The following is a 21,372-nucleotide window of genomic DNA, read 5'->3' as shown; positions in this document are numbered from 1 at the left end:
CTGGGTGACTGGCCATGAGAAGAAAATTTAGTTAAATGAGTGAAAAAAAAACATGCTTTACTTTAGAAAAGATTGGGGTCAGTAAGATTTTTTATTCAGCAAAGATGCCCTAAATTGTTCAAAAGCTTCAGTAATTAAATTTATTATTACTGTTTTACATAAATGCTGTTTTGTTTCCAAAAAAATTGGAAGCAATGTTGATAATAGTCAAAAATGTTTCTTTGAAACACTGAAAGACTGGAGTAATGATGCTGAAAATTCAGCTGTGCATCACAGAAATAAATTACATTTTGAAATATATTCAAGTAGAAAACATCTATTTTAAATGTTAATATTTTTTTTCACTATTTTACCTCAAACTTTAACACAATTGTGATGATATGATTGAAGATTAAAGATGTTCAAATATTGGAAAAAAAAAAAAAATATATATATATATATAAAATATTTCTCCACAGCAGAGTGTAATGCATGTGTGTTGTGGCTGTCAATACTATCAAAACAAAAATTCAATATTCAAATTTCCTTTGTTCCTTTAAGCCTGCATTTCACAAGACTGATTTCTTCACATATTGAGAAGGCACACATGTGGTATTAATCTCACTAGGGTCTTTCTCTCCAGGTCCTCTTTAATGTGTCGTCCAGAGTCAAGGAAACAGTTTTATTATCGTCCATCCTGCTGGGTTTATTTATTATTTATTGGATCATTGTTTTGTTTTTCACAGGAAAAATGTGCATAAAAGTGTTCTGACCGTGCTTCCGAGATCTTTTAAAACCATTTTAGACTACACAAATTAATGCTAGTGATTTTTATTTAAAAATCCAAACTGAAACAAAAAACATCTGCACACAGACAAACTGCAGTAAAAAGACAGGATGTGTTCAATTAACCTGTGTTTTAACTATATAACTATCAATATTGTGTTGTCACTTAAATCATATACATTATATGTATAATAAATATTTCAATATATTATTTTCTTATATGTACGTGTGTGTAAAAATACCTGTAGTTTTATTACAATTATATGTAGTAAATTTTTAGTTGTATATTTAAATAAAAATGAATGACCTGAACCATGGTTACACTTAAATGCATTGTGTATTGAGGTGTTTTTGGCTGTGAGTGGAGGGAATCAGTTTTATGAGTTTTTCCTCTCTGTGTCTCTGTGTCAGGTGAATTGGAGAAGCTTCAGGCTGAATGCTCTGGTCTGCAGAATGAATGTGACGGTCTGCGGGCTGAGAAGACTACACTCAAGCAGAAACTCCACAGACTAGAGGAAGAGCTCGACAGGTGGGTCGCATTCACACCAACTGACTCTCTGTGTCGTTTAGATCATTTCACACAGCAAACATAAGTCACTAGGTTTAAATGGGTTTGAGTACATTGTCAGATTCCACACCTGCTCTCTTAAATGAAGACTGTTTGAATCACCATATTACACAAGTGCATCTCTTTGTATTTATAAAAGACTTCTCCAGTAATGCTTTTTTAAACAACTGGTTCCCATTGTAATATTTGAGTACCTTTGTCCTGAACTTAATCTCCACCCTTGGCAGTGTGTGCACGTCTCTGTACTGAAGTTATCATTTTATAAGTTACCGCTATGAGCTCATCTGCCCTAAAGCATCACATCAGGAATTAGGAATGTTCATTAGGAATGTTCTAGGAAACATTAGGAAACATTAGGAATGTTCTACAACATTCTTTTTCGTGACACAAATTTATTCCATTCATTAGTTCGTATTCTGAAAGCTCCACAGAATGTAAAAAAGGTAAATGTCTTTGACTTTATTTTCCTGTCTTTGTTTCTCAGCTCCAGAGAGCGGAGCGTGACGTTGAGCAGCAGCCTAAACGCTCTGGAGAAATCCCAGGGTGACCTGGAGAACAAACTGGGCTCGATACAAGACCAGCACCAACAGGACGCTAGCAAACTGAAGATCCAGCTGGTTCGAGCTGAAGGCCACACCAGAGACCTGCAGAAGGAGGTATGAGCAGCCCAAGACCTTTTATTGAAAACCATGATCACATTCATTTATTTTATTCAGCAAGGTTGCATTAAATTGATTGAATCCTGAAATACAAAATCTCCACAAAAATATAAAGCAGCAGAACTGATTTCAACATACAGTAGGTAATGAAAACGTTTCTTGGGCAGAAATCAGAATATCAGAATGATTTCTGAAGATCATGTGACACTGAAGACTGGAGGAATGATGCTGAAAATACAGCTGCGCATCACAGGAACAAATTACAATATAAAATAGATTTTATACAGCTATAATATTTCACAATTTAACAGCTTCAGACAACCTCTCTGTTTCTCTCCAGTACGACGACACTCAGAATCTGCTCTCAGATCTCCGGCAGCAGTATGAGCAGACGGAGCAGGAGAAACACTCCATCAACGACGAGCTGGAGCAGTGCAAGGTCAACCTCAAGCTCCTGCAGGAGAAGGGCAGCAATGTGAGTCTCACAGCCAGCACATATCATCACATAGCAAAAAAAAAAAACTCCGCAAGCGTGAAGATCTAACTCCAATGAATTCGCTGTTGCCTACATTACACCATTTAGCGCGGTTGCCAACAACCAGTGATAGATCTTACTGTTTTGCAAGGCCCTGGGAAAAAAAAATGCAGCAGAACATGCATATCTGGCATGATTTTGTGAGTCGTTAGCTAATATTATTTGCGATTTAGAATTTGTAGGCATCATAGGTGACCCTGACCCTGAAAGCTATAGCTAAAATACACTGTAGGTTTCATTGGATATTGTTATTTTTTTATGAGCTCATATTAAGTTATATATTTATTAACCACTCAAAGACTTGAGATTTTTCATTTTCAGGTTCACCCAAGAGAAGAATATTTACTTTTTTTTTTTTTTTTTTTTTTACGTTTTACGATTTGTTTCTCTCTTCGTGCACTTTTATGTTTTTTCAAATGTGCTACAGGAAACTGTAGTTATCACCTTATTAATCCCACAGTTCCCTCATTACGATCCCTTGCACTGCTGATTGCAGTCACAATCACTTCGTGTCGTTGATTTTAATTTAACACCGATATTTTGTAGATAAATAGTTCATTAATTCAATTTATTTGTATTTATTTGATTTATTAAAGCCTTGAACCACTGTCCTGCTTCTGGATGTTTAAATCTGTTTGTGGTTCTGGGGCGTTTGATATGTGTGACCCTGGATCACAAAAGCAAAGTCTCTGGGGTATTTTTGTAGCAGAAAGAAAAACATTGTGTGTCAAAATTTTCAATGTTTCTTTTATGCCAAAAATTATTAGGACATTAAGTTAAGATCATGTTCCATGAAGATATTCTGTAAATTTCCTACCATAAATATATCAACACTTAATTTTTTATTAATAATATGCATTACTAAGAATTCATTTGGACAACTTTAAAGCTGATTTTCTCAATATCCCTTTTTTTTTTTGCACCCTCAGATTCCAGATTTTCCAATAGTTGTATCTCGGCCAAATATTGTCCTCCTATCCTAACAAACCATACATCAATAAAAAAAGATTGTTTATTCAGCTTTCAATTTCAAAAGATTGACACTTAAGACTGTTTCTGTGGTCCAGGGTCACATCTTTTGTTTGTTGTTTTATCGATGCTCCCTCCCACCACACCCCTTTTATGGCCATTTTTGTTTGTATATGTTTGTATGTTTGTTGTAGTTGTTTAACTCCCCAGCCTGATTTCCGTTAAATAGTTTGAAGATTGATTTTTTTTGTTTTATTTGTAATATCCCTTCCCTCCTCTAGCCATCCATATTGCAGCCTGTCCAAGCCATTTCCATCGGTCTGTTCCTGGCTTTGCTGTATTGGTGCTTCGGCCAGTTGTGGTAGAAAGGTACACACGCTCCTGTTGAGTCTGTTTGTGTGTCTCTGTATATATCATCACATATATACGACCTGTGCATGGCAAACTCTCATCCGTCATCTCTGCACCCGCTTTGCACCAAAATCCCTTTTCGGTGCTTGGCAACATGTGGGAACTCCACCCAGAATCACCAACTACTAACCAAACACATTAACTGTCTTGTCTTGCTTGGATCGCTGTAATGGTCATATAAATCTCTGAATTTGTGGATTTTGGATGCTATTTTCTTTTTTTGTTCTGTTGTGATTGTGTTTTGGTCATTATGTCATCTTGCTTTTGCTGTTCTTCAATTTAGGCATATTTCATCCAAAAGTAAACATCCTGTCATCATGTATTCCCCCTGATGTTGTTTCAAACCTGTATGACTTCGTATCATTCAGAGAACACTAAAGAAGAGGTTTTGATTAATGTGGATGCTGCTCATTTCCATGCAATGAAGGAATAAAGTGATCAGTGATTTGATTTGCTTATTAATGCTTTTGCACATTAAGACACATTTTGCCACTTGTTGCACTAATTACCACTGGTTCTTATTCATGAAGACTGCTTGTTCCGTATTTTTGGGATGAGATTTTAGTTTTTATATTTTTGTATACAGGAAGTATGGCCAGTGTAAATTTCATAAATCAGAGGAACAAAATTGCCATTTCCAGTTTTATTTTCAAAATTAAACAAATAAATGGAAAAGCTCTAGTTTGTTTCAAAGCAAAAAATAAAGATTTAAAAAAAAATATTAATAATATAAATATTGTTTTTTTTATTATAATGTATTATATTGAATAATTTATTATAATAAATTATTATTATTTTGTAAAATATTTAATCATCATTAAATACTTAATTTTACAGTACAACTCTTTCAGTAGTAATGCATTTATTTATATGATTTTTATATTTCAAAAGAAAACTTAAATTTATTTCATTATATATTCAAGATAAATTATTATTAGTATTACATTTTTTGGTCCGTGTACACTTTTAAACAGGAAAAAAGCAGCTAAAAATACTGCTTATAAAAAGCTAAAATACTCCTTTTGTGTCCCACAGTAGAAAAAGTAGAAAGTTATACAGGTTTGAAACAACACTCATTTTCGAGTGAACCGTTCCTTTAAACACAGCTTTTATTTCTTTGTGTTTGAAGAAAGATGTTTTGTTTTCACTTTTATTTGTTTTATAACTCCTGTGGGGTAACTGGCTCTCTTTTACTTAAATATCTGCTTTACCTGTCTTCTCTCTCTCTTTCTCTCCCTTTTTTCTCTCTCTTGCAACTCTGTCTCTTACTATCTCCCAGGTCTCTCTCTGTCTCTTTAGCTCCAGTCTCCAGCGCTTCTGTCCTGGTTGCTCTGGTGCATCTTAAATAACCTTTATTAATTCCACTGCTGTTGTTTTTCTCATCCTCCTTGTTTCAGAGCGGTTGGATGCCCTGGATAACGGTGGTTGCAGCCGTGGTTGCAGTGACAGCAGTGGTGATTTATCCCAACTTGTCCAAGAGCTCCTCCTGAGAACCAATCAGAACACTCGTCTCTACCACCTAGCTCCGCCCTCTGTCCAATCCCAGTGTCAGCTTTAGCCAACACAGTCTAAACCTGAACGTAATACCTCGTTTTGACAATACAGTCCCAATGTCTGTGTAAAATGCAAATGTATATAGTATAGAAAAAAAGAGGGAATAAAGTTGTGTAATGCATATTATAGAATAAATAATCTATCAGCATTTTTGTCACTCGGATGGGAATTTGAATTATTAAAATGGCCTAAACTAGGTCTACCGTTTTGTTTAGCAAGTTTTTGTTTCTTGGACTGTTCTTGTGGTTTGCCATGTCAATTGTGGTAATCCAGTTAAATGTACAAACCAAATCAGAATCTGAACTCTAGGGCACAGAGGGGCGAAGTGCCTATTTTAAACATTACTAGGACTAGTTCACATTGAAGTGCCACTCATGCAGCGTATCATCAATTCAAATGGAAAAAAAGTCAATTTCACATCGTCTGTGCTGTTATTGTGTTCAACCCGACATGCTTCTAGCACAGTGATGTTGTTGTTGTTCTCTATGGCTGTTTCTATTGTACCTTGTGTAAGCAAATGTTCACGTCAGAGACACTACAAGTATCTAGGTGGTTTTCAAATTCGACGTTCTTGACATGTTAGGATTGCGGTCAGTTTCAAACCGATAACGAAAAACGAAAATACAACAAAAGTAACTTCTTATCAACACACTGTCCTGCTGTTTGGATGAGATGGAGCACTTTCCATCGTTTCAGTACCTACAGTACCTCCTGAAAAAGGCTCTGGGATTCTGCTGCCTTACTTGTAACATAAGTTAATTCTTAAAGAATGAAATTAGATGCAAAGGCTTTAAAATGAATGGGGTTAATGGTGAAAGAGTCACAAATCCACTCTCGGGTGAGAGAGATTTATTTTAAGGGTGAACGGGAATGGGTTGTTAAAATGTGGATGTGCAAGTTGCTTTGAGACTCCAGGAAGATGAATTCACCAATGATGTGTTTGGTGTGTGGTTCACATTTGTCTGCTGTGCTGTAAATAAACAGTCGTGGAGCAAAAAGCCCAACTCCTCTGGTTCAACGTGTCGAGGACTTTGTTTTTGCATCTTTTTTTGTTTTACTGGAAAGACATACTGCAACAAAAATCCATTGAACACTTCAACATGGATTTGACTATGAATGCAAAAAAGCAAAGCTTGTAGCACAGAAGGGATAGCTTTAAACAGATCTCTTGCATCGAAAGCATGATGTAATTTTTTTATTTCTAAAATCCGTTTGGAACATCGTCCTTCACGTTGGAAGAATGCTCACAGGCCGTTTGTAAATATGTATGTATGAATGTTTGTGTGTAAATATGTTATAGTCACAAAATAAACATTGGATATAAATGATTTCGGTCACATCTAATTTGCTGCTGAAGCCAGTTTTTAGGAAATGATGCCTTGGCCTTGTCTCTTCCTTTTAATTGAGATACCAGCTCTCTGTTAGAGGTCATTTTAATTTAGTTTTATAGATGCATTTGTAGCTTTATTTTGTCTTGAACACATGCCATTTTCAGGTTTTTGATTCTATATTCAGAATGGAAGGTGTTTTTTTATTTTTGCAAAAACAAAAAAATTGCAATGAAATTTTTGGAACTCGTTAACCGCAACAAACCTTAGATCTAAGGTTTAGTACATTTAAACAGGGTCGTAGCTGAGCCTATCAAGGCTGCTTTTTGTAAGCATCAAGTTTGTATTTTTGTTTTGTTTTTTCATTCTCTGTCAGTTCATAGGAATAAAGTTTCTCAAGTCTTTTTAAGTTTTTAATTCAAAGCTAAATCTAAAAGCTAAAGCCTTTGGGAAAATATCTCTTTAAACTGGTCACCAACTGCCTACAAAGTCAGTAGAGTACAGTACTATATACACTGCCTGTATATAGTTTTAATTCCTAAATATTGTTTTTTTTTTCTTGAACAGAGCTCATAATTACACTTTTGTTTTGAACAACAAAGATAGTTAATTGTCAGAATTCTATTTTGTAAAGAGAATGATATAACAAAAGCTTCTGGAATACAGATAAAGGGTATGTGCACTAACAAGTGTGATGTGCATGACTTCAATAAAACAACTTCACTTTCCATGACTAGTTTGAATCTTTTCGGGGCTACACCTATATCATGTTTTTTAAATATATAAGTACATACAATGTAAGTTTTCTTAATGGATTTATTTTTTAGCAAGCAAGCAATCGCTGACATTAGCTTCTAGTTATTACAAAAACAGTCCTTTATGCTGCTTGATATTGCAAACTGAGAAACAAAGTGAATATACCTCTTATTTCTTGAAACAGTTTCAAACATTTGTTATGGTGTGTTTTTACATTAAAATTATGTTTGTAGCAATGAACACAAGATGGCAGCCCTTACAAGATTTATAATGTATATTTTAAACTTATGTTTCTATTTCTGTAGATATGCATTATGAAGCGTCTTTGGCGTTTACAAGATATATATTTGTTCTCAGGACAAGATTATAAGTGTTCCTGTCTCAAACACATCTCCTTGTGTCCAATCAGGTGTGGAATGTCTCGGAATACCTTTGCTGAATTGTTCTTTTGTCTGAAAGTCAGGAGAGTGTAAACTTGAGATTTAAAATCACATGTGCTCGGTTTAATATTTCTGTTGCACTTAATTTTTTTTTTATTTTTTAGGGGAATTTGAACAGCGAAGGTATACATAGCCCACCGAACATGCTCGAGCAGCGTCTATAAATAAGTATATTTTAGTCATACTGAAACTACAGATTGATCTTCCAAATCGTGCCTTTACATTTTTTTTCGCTACTGAAAAAAAAGGATTTTGTTGAATCGGTTTTAAAACTTTGACCCTGATTTTTTGTTATCTTAATTTCTTTTAGTGTAATGCAGTTGTTTCGACATGTTTTTTTTTTATTTTTTTTAGTTTGAACCAACAGCATGGTAGACCATTAAATTATCAGCTTAGTTGAGGGCCAATAAACTTATTTTCTTGTTATCTGGACAATTCTTAAAACATTAGTTATGTATACAAAAAAAAAAGTTGAATTGGCAAAATCTAAAAAAACTTCCAAATTAAATGCATGCTTTTTATGACAAATGTGTATTTTCTTATTCATTAGAGGTTAGCTAACTGTTCCAGGAACATGGAACATATTGAAGGCTATTTTAGTGGCACAAGATGAAAATCCTTTAAAAATTCTGAACGACTAATTGGAAAAATAATGCTCAAAAGTTCTGTTAATATCAGAAATAAAGCAGTACAGTAAAAATTACAGATTCACTGTTAAGTATGTGTCTGAATAAGTGCTGATCTCTAACAGTGACATCTTGATGATTCAGAAGAAGCACCTGGAAATGTGATGCCAGCTCTATCAGAGATCTCATGCAATCTGCTTATCCTATACAATACGTCATCCTCAGATGAGTTGGGCTGTGCCTGAGGGCCCTGGTTTGGAGCAGCCTGTGGATTTGAGTCCAGACAGACAGAGAAAAGGCTGTAATCTGTGCCTTAGATGCATTACTCAGCTCAGAAAGGTGAAATATTGTTACAGAAATCCTATCACTTCAGTCACTGCAGCCGCCTTCATCCGACTGATGCATCATCATCGTCACTGAGGTTAAAATTTAACAAAGAGCCGAGACGAATCATTACAGGACAAACATTGCATGCAGCGAACTCAACTTAAATTTACTTACAAAATCTATTTTGGTGTTTATTTAAAGGAATAGTTCACAAAACATTTGCTGAACATTTACTGACCCTTAGATCATACCATATTGATGAGTTTGTTTCTTCATCAGCTCTATAGAGAAACAGCATTGCATCACCAGTGAATGGGTGCCGTCAGAATGAAAGTCCAAACATGAGTCCATAATCCATAATAATATTTCCTTCAGTTAAAAAGTCCATTTCCTGTTGTCTATCTCATCATAATCCATTCATTTTGAACTGTTTTTATTTATTTATCTTTGATCTGTGCAGATTTCTCACCTTATTCAGGAGAACACTCATATATTTATAATTCTAAATATATTTTATATATAATAAAAATATATAATTATATATAATATAATAATTTAAAAATATTTATTAAAATATAAAGTTAATGATTTTAGTGCTTCAACTTAAACTTATTTCAGTTGTTTTCCAAGGTAACATTTCTAATTTTCATTTAGTTCAATTTTTTCCCCCATATATTATATCTTATTTCAGCAAAAATAGTTCTATGTTAGGTTAACAATAATTGTGGCCTTAGATGCTTTTGTTATTTGTCTAGATAACAATTAGAAATGAGTTTATGCTTCATTCTTGTTCGTTATTATTTATTTGTAAAAATGACACATTATAAAAAAATAAATTCAATAAAGGAAAAATCAAACAGAGCAAGATAATAGCAATAGTATGCTTATGCTTTAATATCATTTAAGCAAAACGTCAAAAGTGTATCCAGATTTTTTTTATTTTAATAATTTTAACTTAATTGTATTATTTTTATTGTGTTTTACAGAACACTAGCAACATTGCAGAGAAGTGTAAAGGAGGATTTATTTAACTTGTTTAATATATATGTATATGTATATATATTTTCTGTTATCGGTATCGGCCTGATAAGAAAATTTGGCCGATGTCTTAAAGGTGATAAATAATGCATCATTTCCTTCAGAAACACTTGACTTGAGACGACTTGTTTGCATTATTTATTTGTAAGACTTTTTATGATGAAATTTGGTAATGGGAGAGTAAGACTATTTTTAAAATGTACACTGTTCAAACTAGGCTGCTTATGTTGAAGTGGTTGGGATGTGGCTTTTAATGATGAGACCTTTTTTATAATCGGTCTCTCAAAGAGTATATAAAAATTTGGATATAGATTTATTGGCCAACATATCGGTTATCAGCTTTCAAATCAAAATAAAATATTGGTAATCGGTATCAGCCAAAATTTTTATAAAAGTAAATCCTCTTGCCATGGATTTACTTTTGAAAGAGCTACTAGGAGAGAGAAGGGCTGTAACATAACATGCTGTAGAAATGCAGGTTGGGTTTATGCTGTGCAGGTGGCGTCACCCGCGCGCCGTATATAATAGCGCGCACAGGCGCGTTCACGAGACAGAACTCGCTAGCAATACAGGAGCGCACGAACGCGCAGACACACGAGACACATCCTGAGTTATTAACCAGACATCATACGAGTATTAAACCATCATGCCGGTCACAGAGAAGGACCTGGCGGACGACGCGCCGTGGAAGAAGATCCAGCAGAACACGTTTACGCGCTGGTGTAACGAGCACCTGAAGAGCGTCAACAAACGCGTCGCGGACCTCCAGCTGGACCTGAGCGATGGACTCAGGCTCATCTCTCTCCTCGAGGTGCTCAGTCAGAAGAAGATGTACAGAAAATACCACGCCAGACCCACCTTCAGACAGATGAAGCTGGAGAACGTGTCCGTGGCGCTCGAGTTCCTGGACAGAGAGAATATAAAGCTCGTGTCCATCGGTGAGTTTGTTCAGTGCCTTCTGCCTTCTCTCACTAGTCCGGACCAAAGAGTCTGTGATGAACGTTTAACCCTTGTAACATGACTGTGGGAGTGCTGTGGTGTTCTGGAACTAATTTGTATCAATGCACCATGATGCACTCCGGTAAATTGTGTCACTTTTGTAATAGAGGTGACTGGGAAAGTGGCCAAATCACCCCGAATTAACCCTGAGCAAGGTACTTCATTTTGAGCCAGATGTAATACCATGATAATTAACATTTTTAGTGTCTGTAATTGTTTGCTTTTTTTGGTTAAAATAAACAACCATCACACACTGATGGTATCATATATACCATAGTACTGAAATGCATGCATTTCTAGTGTTCTGTAAGCGTTCGGTGACTTTACCATGGTTGATGTAAAAAACAAAAACAAAAAAACTAGTATTTTTGTTGTTCTAGCTCTCTTTGTCTTACAAAGTTGGTATCAGACAAAGCTCAGTATTGCTAAAGCATTCTAAAAATCATGTACCATGGTATTTATATGGCTCTAGATAGTTTTATAAGGAATGCATGGATTTTACTAGGATATATGTCAAAAAATACTATAACTGTGGTGCCATATCCCCCCCAAAAACATGTTAATGTCACATTATTTCTGTGTGTATATATATATATATATATATATATATATATATATATATATATATATATGTATGTATGTATTTTACGTTTGCTTATTAATAATTACCAATACATAATAAATAATAATATTTATACATAAAACATAAATAAAAAATATATATATTCGTATTTATAAATATTATTTATTTAATTTATCATTCATTATTATTTATACATTTTATAAGTATGTAATAAATTACATAAATGTAAAATAAATGTAAAATATTAATAAATCGAATATAAATGTATTCATTTACTATATAGAAGTGAATAATAAGCAAACTTTGGTTCTATCTCCTCCCAGCCTTCTCTTACTCAACATCTTTGGTTTGCAGAGTTGCATCATAAACCAAATGTATTTGTGCTCATGTCAAAGAGCTGCTGACATGATTCATTCTCAGCAGATAAGAGATAACAAACATCCACCCAGTGTCTATTGCTTCGTACTAGATTATCCGTCTCGTCTCTGTTTGATTTCTTTAGTTGGTCCTGTGTGAGAAAAGTTGCACCATTACTTGCATTCTTGTGTTCATTAAGATTTAGAAATCTGGAGAATTTCCGGATTCCAGAGGCTTAAATATTAAGATGTAGTTTCATAATGGTTGTGTTTGGTGCCAAACACCTTTAGCTGGCCTGTGACATTCTTGAAGCCGGTCCAAATGCATCAGGCTGCATTTCTTGTGGCCTTTATGTGATTTCTCACGCGGTTGCTGTTGTTTTATGTGCCAGTGCTTGTGTAAATCCTGGAAATAGATTATGCATGCATTCAATACCAAAACTGTCACCTGGACAGCTGGGGTCACAGGATGTTCTTCCATATTTGGCAATCAGTTGCTCATAGCAAAATACATGCAAACATTGCCATGGTGATGCCCAACCTAATATCCTTGCGGTTCTTGGCTGGTTACGTATGTTTGTGTGCCAATAAACTTCATTCATTCAGGTTTGTGATGAAATTTGAGGTGTGAGGGCCTGAGGACACGTCAGGATGGACTTCCTGTTGTTCATGTTTCTGTGTGTGTCAGAATCAGAGATTTTCCCGAGCTTGATGTGTCTTTGGAGAGCCGTGATATGTCAGTGCGGTGACCTAATAACCAGTCACCCATGCTCTGTTTTCCACTCGTCTTGCGCAGTAGGAGTAGCCTGTATTTAGATTTAAATACACGTATGATAGAGAGGGTTGGATGGAGGACAAACTTTTTTTTCAGATTTAAAAAAAAAAGTTTTTTTTCCCCCTGGAATTTGTTGTTTTTGTGCCAGAAGCATATTTTTATGGCCTGCTTTTGCTGCTGTACATTTAAGAAGTGCCATCTTTGCATGGATTGTATACACAAGCTGAAATTTGTTGTCTCAAATATAATTTTTGTCATTTTTTATTTTAAATTGTTTTGCATTTTTTTTGCATTTTGTGCATTTATTTATTGTTTATTATATTATTTATTATATTATATTTATTTATCCTCCTGTTTTTTTTATAATGTTTTTTTTAGCTATTTATTCATATACAGTGTTAGAAATATATATTATTTTATATTTTTCTAATAGTCTGATCCTTTAGGAAATTATTTATTATTTATTATTATTATTATTATTATCATTATCACTTTCTGTGCCAGAAACATATTTTATGGCCTGTTTTTGCAAAAACACCAGCTGCAATTTTTTTGTTACATAAATGTTTTATTTTTCATTCATTTTCAAATATATTTATTTATTTCTTTATAGTTTTTATAATGTATTTATTTTTTATTTATTTTATTTGCATCCTTATTCATATACAGTATGTATATACATATGTGTATATGTGTGTGTGTGTGTGTGTGTGTGTGTGTGTGTGTATATATATGCACATTAGGTGTTAATGCATTTATACTAGGTTTTCATGAAATATTTATTTTTTCCAATTAAGAAACATTAGATTGCAGTATGAGTCCTTTATTGAATTATCCTTTTCCTTGTTGCTGTTTTGACACTCTTTTATAGTAGTTGTATTACACAGGACATGTGTGGAGAAGTTCTTTATTTTGGGATGAACACAGGACTTCCTGAATGACGCTATCTTCCTGTCCAGAAACAGTGGGTGGGGTGTTTTCATTGACACACATTAAGACCCGCGTGGTAAGGTTGAGCGTTATCGAGACTCTCCAGCGTTTCAAAGGGCAGCCGTGATCAGAGATGGGGGAGAATTCCCAGCTAAATAAACACAAGAAGGGCACAGCGTCTGCTGTTTTGACCATTAATCTCACCGGATCACTCTCTAATGTCAAAGACAAGAAGGGATAATTGAAAAGGTTGGATGAAGAACTCTCTGGCCTGTGATTCATGTCCAGAATAAACTGTAAAGTGGTCTGGACTTGAGCTGAGTGGCTAATGTCATAATATCATGAATTGCACAGTCGGTAGTTCATGTTCGGTCCTCCTTTGTGCTTTTTTGTTTCCCTCAGGCCTCTGCAAGTGTGGTTTGACATGATCACTCTGTACCGTATCAATTTCGTTCCAGAATATGTCTTTGATCATCATCGGTTCTTGCTGATTCTGCTCTGACATTTGTCCTGATTTTTCCAGGAAAGTGACGGTTTGAAGACATGATTAGAGTCATGTAGGCGGTGATGAAAGTGTTGTTAGGGTCGTTCGACATTTGTTTTCCATCATGGAGGTGTGAGATGCTGAGGAATGACATCGTGGTGTGACCTCATTCGTTGGTGTGCACTGAACCATTAAGCATCTTCATGTCTGTGCTTTGGGAGCTGATGCACATTTGCAAATTTGAGGATTTTCTGCATGCAAACTGAATTGAATTCTTCTGTGATTCATTCTCAGTTAGCATGAAACCAAAGATCTAAGATCTACCCTAAGATCCTAAGATCTAGAAAACTAGAGCTAAGATCCTTTCCTGCCTTTTCCAGCTTGCCAGCTTGTAATCGACACTCAAAAAAATATATATATATATAATTTCCCCCCTGATAAAAAGTAAAAAAAAAAATAGATATCAATACAAATATAAAATAATATTTATATAATAGTATTAGCTGTAAAGTGTATTTATTTATTTATTTGTTTGTTTACGTATATACGTGTACTTTGGCCAAACATTTTATTATTTCCTATATTCTTTATTTATCAATATGACTATAAAATAATAAAAGTACTATGATTATGATTAGTAATATGTAATAAAGTAATAAAATAATAAAATTAAAGTAATAAAAAAAACTGTGCCTAAGAAAATTAATATTAATTTAATCATTGATATTTGGCTAAATATTTGGAAATAAGAATTTCACTGTAAAATAATGTGTATGTAACTAATATTATTATTTATTGTTAAAATAAAAATCAATATAGGATGAATATATAATTAAAAATATGATTTTATTTTTAGAAGATTGAGTAACTGTAAAGTTAGAATACTAATATATATCTAATTTTTTTTTACTTTTTCCATTTCCTAACTTTAAACAATATAGGAGAACTGCAGGAAGCCCTTTAAGCTTTTCTTTTGTTGACAACAACCGGTTTCTAAGTGCATGCAGATCATTTTAGTTAAACCTGAGTTGTGTTCATTGTAATGTTTGCTTGCTTGTGCGTTTATTGTCTGTAAGAGTGTAGGTCGGGGATTTTTGGAGTGCATTTGTGAAGGACTTAGTCACACATGAGCTGCCATCTAGGGATGGGACGGTATGAAAATTTAATATCACGATTATAGTGACTAAAATTATCACGATTATCAATATTATCACGGTTTTGTTGAAACGAGATGAAAGTGTTCAAAAATAGTTGATGCTCACACTGAAAACATTTCAGCAAGTTTTATATTTAATAATCAACAAACAACTAATAAAACAAGCAACTCTATGCACTTAATTTAAAGAAAGATTAAATTCTGTGGCATTTCCTTCCTTACAATGAAAAGTGTAGAAGCATAGAAAAGCATAGAAAAGCATAGAAAAGTCACTGACTTTCGCCATTCCTTCTCGAAAAAAACATTGTGCGCTGCGCTTGCGTCAGACTGTTGCTGGCTGGACATGATTTAATAGTGAGTTATTAAAACCGCGACAAACACGGTTTTAATGATAATTCATTTTTAAACGATATTACTAACCTTCAGCACATTTTATCACGGTTATCAATAAAACCGGTTATCGTCCCATCCCTACTGCCATCCAAAGCCGAAGTGGTCCGAGATTTGAAACTTCCCTCATAAAGCCGCCTGAAAGTGTTCCCAGGGCGAAGCCTGATGGAAAAGCCTATTATTAAAAACCAGTTGGACTGTGGTCCTCCTGCACGCCAGCTTCCCCACCAGAGAGTTAAAAGACATTAGTTTGGGCTGTTTTGGAGTGGCGTTAAATGCTGGTTTAATTTCAGTATCATGTTTAATGAGTTGCAGATCGATTTGGAGTAAAACAAACCATTTGAGTCAGTTCTGTTGGGTTGGATTGTCTCCTGTCATTATGGAGATGTTTGTCTGTGCCGCTCAGGTTCGTCAGATGGCGTATCTTCACGCTATGCAAACAGAAGCAGGAACGGCGCGGTGAGCCAAAGGTTCGCTCGTCTTAAGTTGCAGAGTTTGGCTTTATTCAGATCTGAGGAGGATCGGCTGCTGTTGTGGGATGAGTTACTTTGGTTTCTTTGGCTCTGTAAATGAAAGTCTCCAGGAGCTGTTCAGACAGATCAGATGTTCAGAGCGTGGACCTGCGTTCTAGAAAAACACTCAAAGCTTCTCGGTTGGATTTGAAGAAGCAACCAGGCCTGATTTATGTTTATTTTTATTTTATTAAAGTATTTGTTGCAGCTACCATTTAGACTTTTAGACTCCTTTGGCCTTAACCCAGCATGTTTCTGTATGACTATTATAGTTTAGTTTTTTATTTCTAGAGATTATTATCATTATAATGAAATTATTATTTCATTATTATTATTATGTACTCATTTTTTAATTTCAGTGTAATATTAATTTATTTAGTTATTACTCATTTTTATTTAGTGATAATAAAGATACATATTATTTAATAGATATTATGTAGAACATTTGAATTTAATTAAATGTATTCTATTGTATTTTTAAATAATTGTTATTACTATTAAATACTATTTAAATGTTAATTTTAATACTAAAATATTAATTTCTCATTTTATTAATCACTTATTTAGTAATAATAATGAACATATTAAAAGAGCTATCATTTAATAGACATCGAGTCTACATCGAGATTTCAGATTTCAATTGAAATAATTCCATTCTATCCTTTTTTTTTATATATCATTTTTAATACTCATTCTTTTAATTTTAGTGAAATTAAGAATTTATGTTTTGCTATTACTAATTTTTATTTATTAATAATAATGATCATAATAAAAGAATATGAACTATTTTTATTTAATATGTATATTGTAGTCATTAGAATCACATTATTGGCCGAATTGTGCAGCACTACAAACAACCACAGCAAACCTGGATTTTTATTTTTATCAGAATGATCAGAATTAGTTTTTAGTTTTTTCCCCAAACCGTGCAGCATGTAGTCAAGTGTCCTGAACCTGTGTCTGATTGTGTTTGTGTCACACTGGGATGTTCACTTGTAAACGCGGCTGAGAAAAGTGTGAGTGACTTCACTAGTTTCCTAAAGTTCTTCCACAAAGCCAAACTCTCAGAACTTGTTGTACTGGATGGGCAGAGAGCTGCTTTAACACACACACACACACACACACACACAGAGGAAGACACGAGGTGAATGTGTTTGCATTCACGTTAAACTGACTGTAGTAAAGAGATAAAGTCGTTCCCACCAGCGTCTACGATTGTTCAGTACAGAGAGAGTCGTCACATTTATGTTGTGTCATTAATTTGCAGTATTAAATAAGAAAATTACAGTGTGAAGGTTGCAGGATCATCAATTATGAAACTCTAGAGAATACAATAGTGTCATTATTCATGCTCAATTTAGATCAGTGTTGATTCAGTTCAACAAAAGTCTGAGTTGCATAGACTTTAAGCAGCTCTCCAGGAACTGTAGAGTTATTCAGATTCAGTTGAGTTCAGGGTTAATTCACTTCAAGTCAGTAACAGTGTAGATGTTGCTAAGTTAGTGTAATCATCCATCTAAATCCATCTGAATATTATTTGTCATTTAAACCCAAAAATGGAAACTATAGAAGCTTGTTTCCACCACAGAATAAAAAAAAGAAAAAAGATAAATGTGACTTTTTCTCCCACAATTGTGAGGTTATATCTAACAATTTGGAGTCATTTGGATCTATTAATTGTGAAGGAAAAAGTTTGTTTCCTTTATATCTTTTTTTAATCTCATAAATGTAGTTTTTTTTCTACTGAATTCTAATTTAAGATCTCACAATTCAGTTTTTTACTTAGTCACAGAGTAAAAAAAAAAGAACTCAATCAACTTGTTGCTCTTGTAATTGCTAGCTCATACAGTATAGCACAATTCAGTTAACATCTTTCAAAAAACAACAAACACAAAAAACTGATTTGCAAGAGTAAAACGGAATTCTGGGAAATCTGCAAATCTGTCAGATCTCATAACTCAGATTCTCAGAATTCAGATTTTACATCTCGCAATTCTTTTTCTGCCACAGAGTAAAAAATAAATGAGAAATGTAATCGGGACTTTTTATGTCTGAATTGTTTCACTTTGAATAATTTATAATTTAAATAATCTTAATTCAGGGTTAACATCATGCAAAAAACAAATTGAATTGCAAGAAAAAACGTGAAAAAGAATTGTGAGAAAAACGTTACAATTGTCTTTCACTCATGATTCTGATTCTCAGAATCTCGCATTTTGACTTTTTTTGTTCAAAATTCAGAGTTTATGTCTTGCAATTTTGACTTTTTTTCTGAATTCTGATATTACATCTTGCAATTTTCGTTTTTTTCATTCAACCCAGAATTCTTCTGATTTGACATCTCTCCATTTAATCATTTTTTTTTGGTTCACAGAAGAAATCATATTTTTTATTGTAAATGGAAAGGTTTCTCATGATTTGGACTATCTCTCAATTGTGAAAAATGTCAGAATTGCAAGGAAAAACAGCTATAATTGGGATATAAGAAGTCATAATCCACATTTAATCCCATATGTAAACACGCTTCAACAGAAGTAAGTGGCATATCTTTTACTGTGCAGCTAATTAAGCCACAGCTGAAGAAGCCAGACCTAACAGTGCTTTGAGAGGAAGAGGAAGAGCCACGCTGGTTGGGCTGAACCGCCGGAAGGAAACCTTGCACATGAAGCTAGAAGCCTGTGAATCTGCGTATGGATTTGTGTGGTAACTCGGTGGAATCCGCTATTGTTTTGGAGTCTAAAAGAAGCAACAGGATGCAAGGCTTCGCTAAAGCGACCCTAACCAAAGTTCAGTTCCTCACACTAATTCCAGAAAGCTCACATTCCTGCACCAGAATGGATTGCATCACAGTTTCTGTACTGTCGCTTTGCCCTCAGCCCAAATAACGAAACCTGAACATGGAAAACCAACACGAACGGCAGCGTTCAAATAGACGAGACCTCGAGCAAATATTTCAGGGTTGCTATAGAACAGCTTCTTCAATAATATTCTCAGTCACGCATGAGAGCCAAAAACAACTCCAGCTTTCTGTGGGACGTCTGCACAGGTTTCTCTTGCGGTCCGCCGTCATTACGTTAACCTCTTCCATTACGTTTAGTCTGACCACATGAGCTCGGCAGGACTTGGCCAAGCACAGCCTGATCCTGAGGAAATGTTTTTAGGTCAGAGCGGGAAATGCTTCTCCCATCTGCATTGTAGCAAAGGTCAGATTGCATTGTTTGTAATGAAGCTTTGACCTTCAGGGGCCAGTGCAACCAGCGAAAGCAAACAATAGTATTGACGTCAGCCTAAGACTAAGCAGTTTCTCTGTCTTAAAGTGACTGGTTTTCTTTCCTAGAGGCAGAAGTTTTCAAGTGTGTCTGCTTTCCTAGAAGAATGCTGCGTGTTATCTGGATTGCATTAACGCTTAAGTCACCATGCTGCTATATATACACACACGTTCTGCTGTTCTTTAGACCCGTGCAGTGGGTCAGTATTTGATTAAAGTTGATCATTTACTCTCCCAACATGCCATCTGTGTTGAGACTGTGCTTGAAAGCGTCGAGCGCGTCCGGTGATCTCATGCAGACTCACACAATCACGCTTCTGAAGCGCGTTTTTAACCTCTTCATAGGCATTTTTCAAATGCTTTTACTCTGATGTCATATTCTTTATACGATACATCTCTTCCATGTTCTGCTATTGGACTTTGCAGGTCAAAGCTGCGCCATTTTTAGTGCTTTGCATTGGGATTTCTGTTTAGAGGCTACTGGTTTAAGGTCAGAAAGCTTGTTTAGGCCAGAGGTTCTCGACCTTTTAAAAGCCACAGACCCAAATATGATCATCCTCATGCAAGAGACACCCATCCCTAAATTTAAAGGCATCTATATAGGTTTTAGCATAAAGACCCACTTTCAAAAGTTGTATTTAGTCATTTTAATCTTTTTTTTTGTTAGTTTTTTGTTTAAATTATTAATTTATGAAGTCATTGGAATCATTTTTTATCAATTATGTATTTTATATAATTAAATCACTTCATATTTATTTGTTTATTTAATGTTTATTTAATCTTAAATTATTTATTTAAAATTATTTAATGTACTTTTATTTTAGTCAAATGCTTTTTTTTCTCAATTTCTTTTTCATGTTTTAGTCCGTTATAGTTTTTATCAGATTTTTGTTTAAATGTATTTAATTCACTTTTGTTTTAATCTAATGTTTATTTGTTAATTTCACTAAATTTCTTAATTTTTTATTTATTTTATTTTTTACCAGATTTATTTTTTTAATCTAATTGAATTTACTTTTTAATCTATTGTGTATTGGATATTTGTTAATTATTTATTTTACTCTATCATTGTTTTAAGCAATATTTGATTAATTTGTATTTACTTTTTATATAGTTGTGTAGTTACTCGTAAATTATAATGTAATTTATTTTTATATAATTTGTTTATTTTTATTTTTTTTTTTTTTACACTTTTTCTGTAAACCTTTCCATGGAGCCCCTTCATTCTCTTGCGTCCCCAGTTGGAAAACCCCTGGTTTAGGCCAAAAGCATCTTTTAAATGGAGCTTATAGGGTTGGTTAACATGAATTGCATCCTAAGAAGAATATAACCAAGTCGAATTCCTTCAGAGATTGTAGTCTCCACCCTTGGTTGTTTCTGTGCTTGTTTATAGGTCGTGTTGCCCGGTGGAAGGTACCAGAGCTAGTGTTTGATTTACAGTTCAGACTTGTCTGTCAGATCAGGGAGTGCTGGGGCTTTTTACGAGCCCAAATAAAACAGCAAAACAAAGGATCCTATAGAAAATCTATCTGGTTGTTTGGAAGGGGCCCAAAAGGCCAGTCGTTTTTCTCTTGCTATGTGTGTTTAAAACTGCTGTTTGTCACCGAGCAATAAGTCAAAAGATTTGCGAACAGTTACCCAGATTTCCTGCCTACTGTGTTATTTACTTTGGCTCGGCCGAGCCTGGATGACTTCAGATGTGTAAAAAAAGCTTCAATGCCTTTCAATGAACTGAGGCAAGTTTAAATGTTTGGGCCTTACAGAAGATCTGCTCATTTCGAAATGAATGAAATCAAAAGAAGGTCAGTTTACATAAATCAAATTCTTATATGGACTAGTGTCTGTGAATATTAAACCACAAAAAGTCCCATGTAAATATGAATCCTGCATGTTCTGTGTGAATGAATGGGTGTGGTTCTGTTTACCATACACTGAAGTGACGC

At 34.4% G+C, this 21,372-nt stretch overlaps 2 protein-coding genes across 3 annotated transcripts in view; both read left to right on the top strand.

The window, feature by feature from the left end:
• Positions 1-6,789, top strand: part of LOC132119214 (sarcolemmal membrane-associated protein-like) — a 56,111-nt gene extending 49,322 nt beyond the window's left edge. Inside the window, 5 exon segments of the mRNA XM_059529005.1 lie at positions 67-77; positions 1,177-1,294; positions 1,818-1,989; positions 2,333-2,467; positions 5,305-6,789. Coding sequence (XP_059384988.1) covers positions 67-77; positions 1,177-1,294; positions 1,818-1,989; positions 2,333-2,467; positions 5,305-5,397 — 529 coding nt within the window. The 3' untranslated portion in view covers positions 5,398-6,789.
• Positions 6,790-10,520: 3,731 nt separating this feature from the next.
• The window catches only part of LOC132119706 (filamin-B-like), an 85,757-nt gene continuing 74,905 nt past the window's right edge, over positions 10,521-21,372 (top strand). For both annotated transcript variants that reach the window (XM_059529897.1, XM_059529896.1), the window contains exon 1: positions 10,521-10,914. In XM_059529897.1, the coding sequence (XP_059385880.1) occupies positions 10,623-10,914 (292 nt within the window). In that variant the 5' untranslated portion in view covers positions 10,521-10,622. The remainder of the gene's footprint in view (positions 10,915-21,372) is intronic.

Source organism: Carassius carassius, chromosome 38 (assembly GCF_963082965.1).
Source record: "Carassius carassius chromosome 38, fCarCar2.1, whole genome shotgun sequence".
NCBI lineage: Eukaryota > Metazoa > Chordata > Actinopteri > Cypriniformes > Cyprinidae > Carassius > Carassius carassius.
This window is presented reverse-complemented; position numbering and strand designations above follow the sequence as displayed.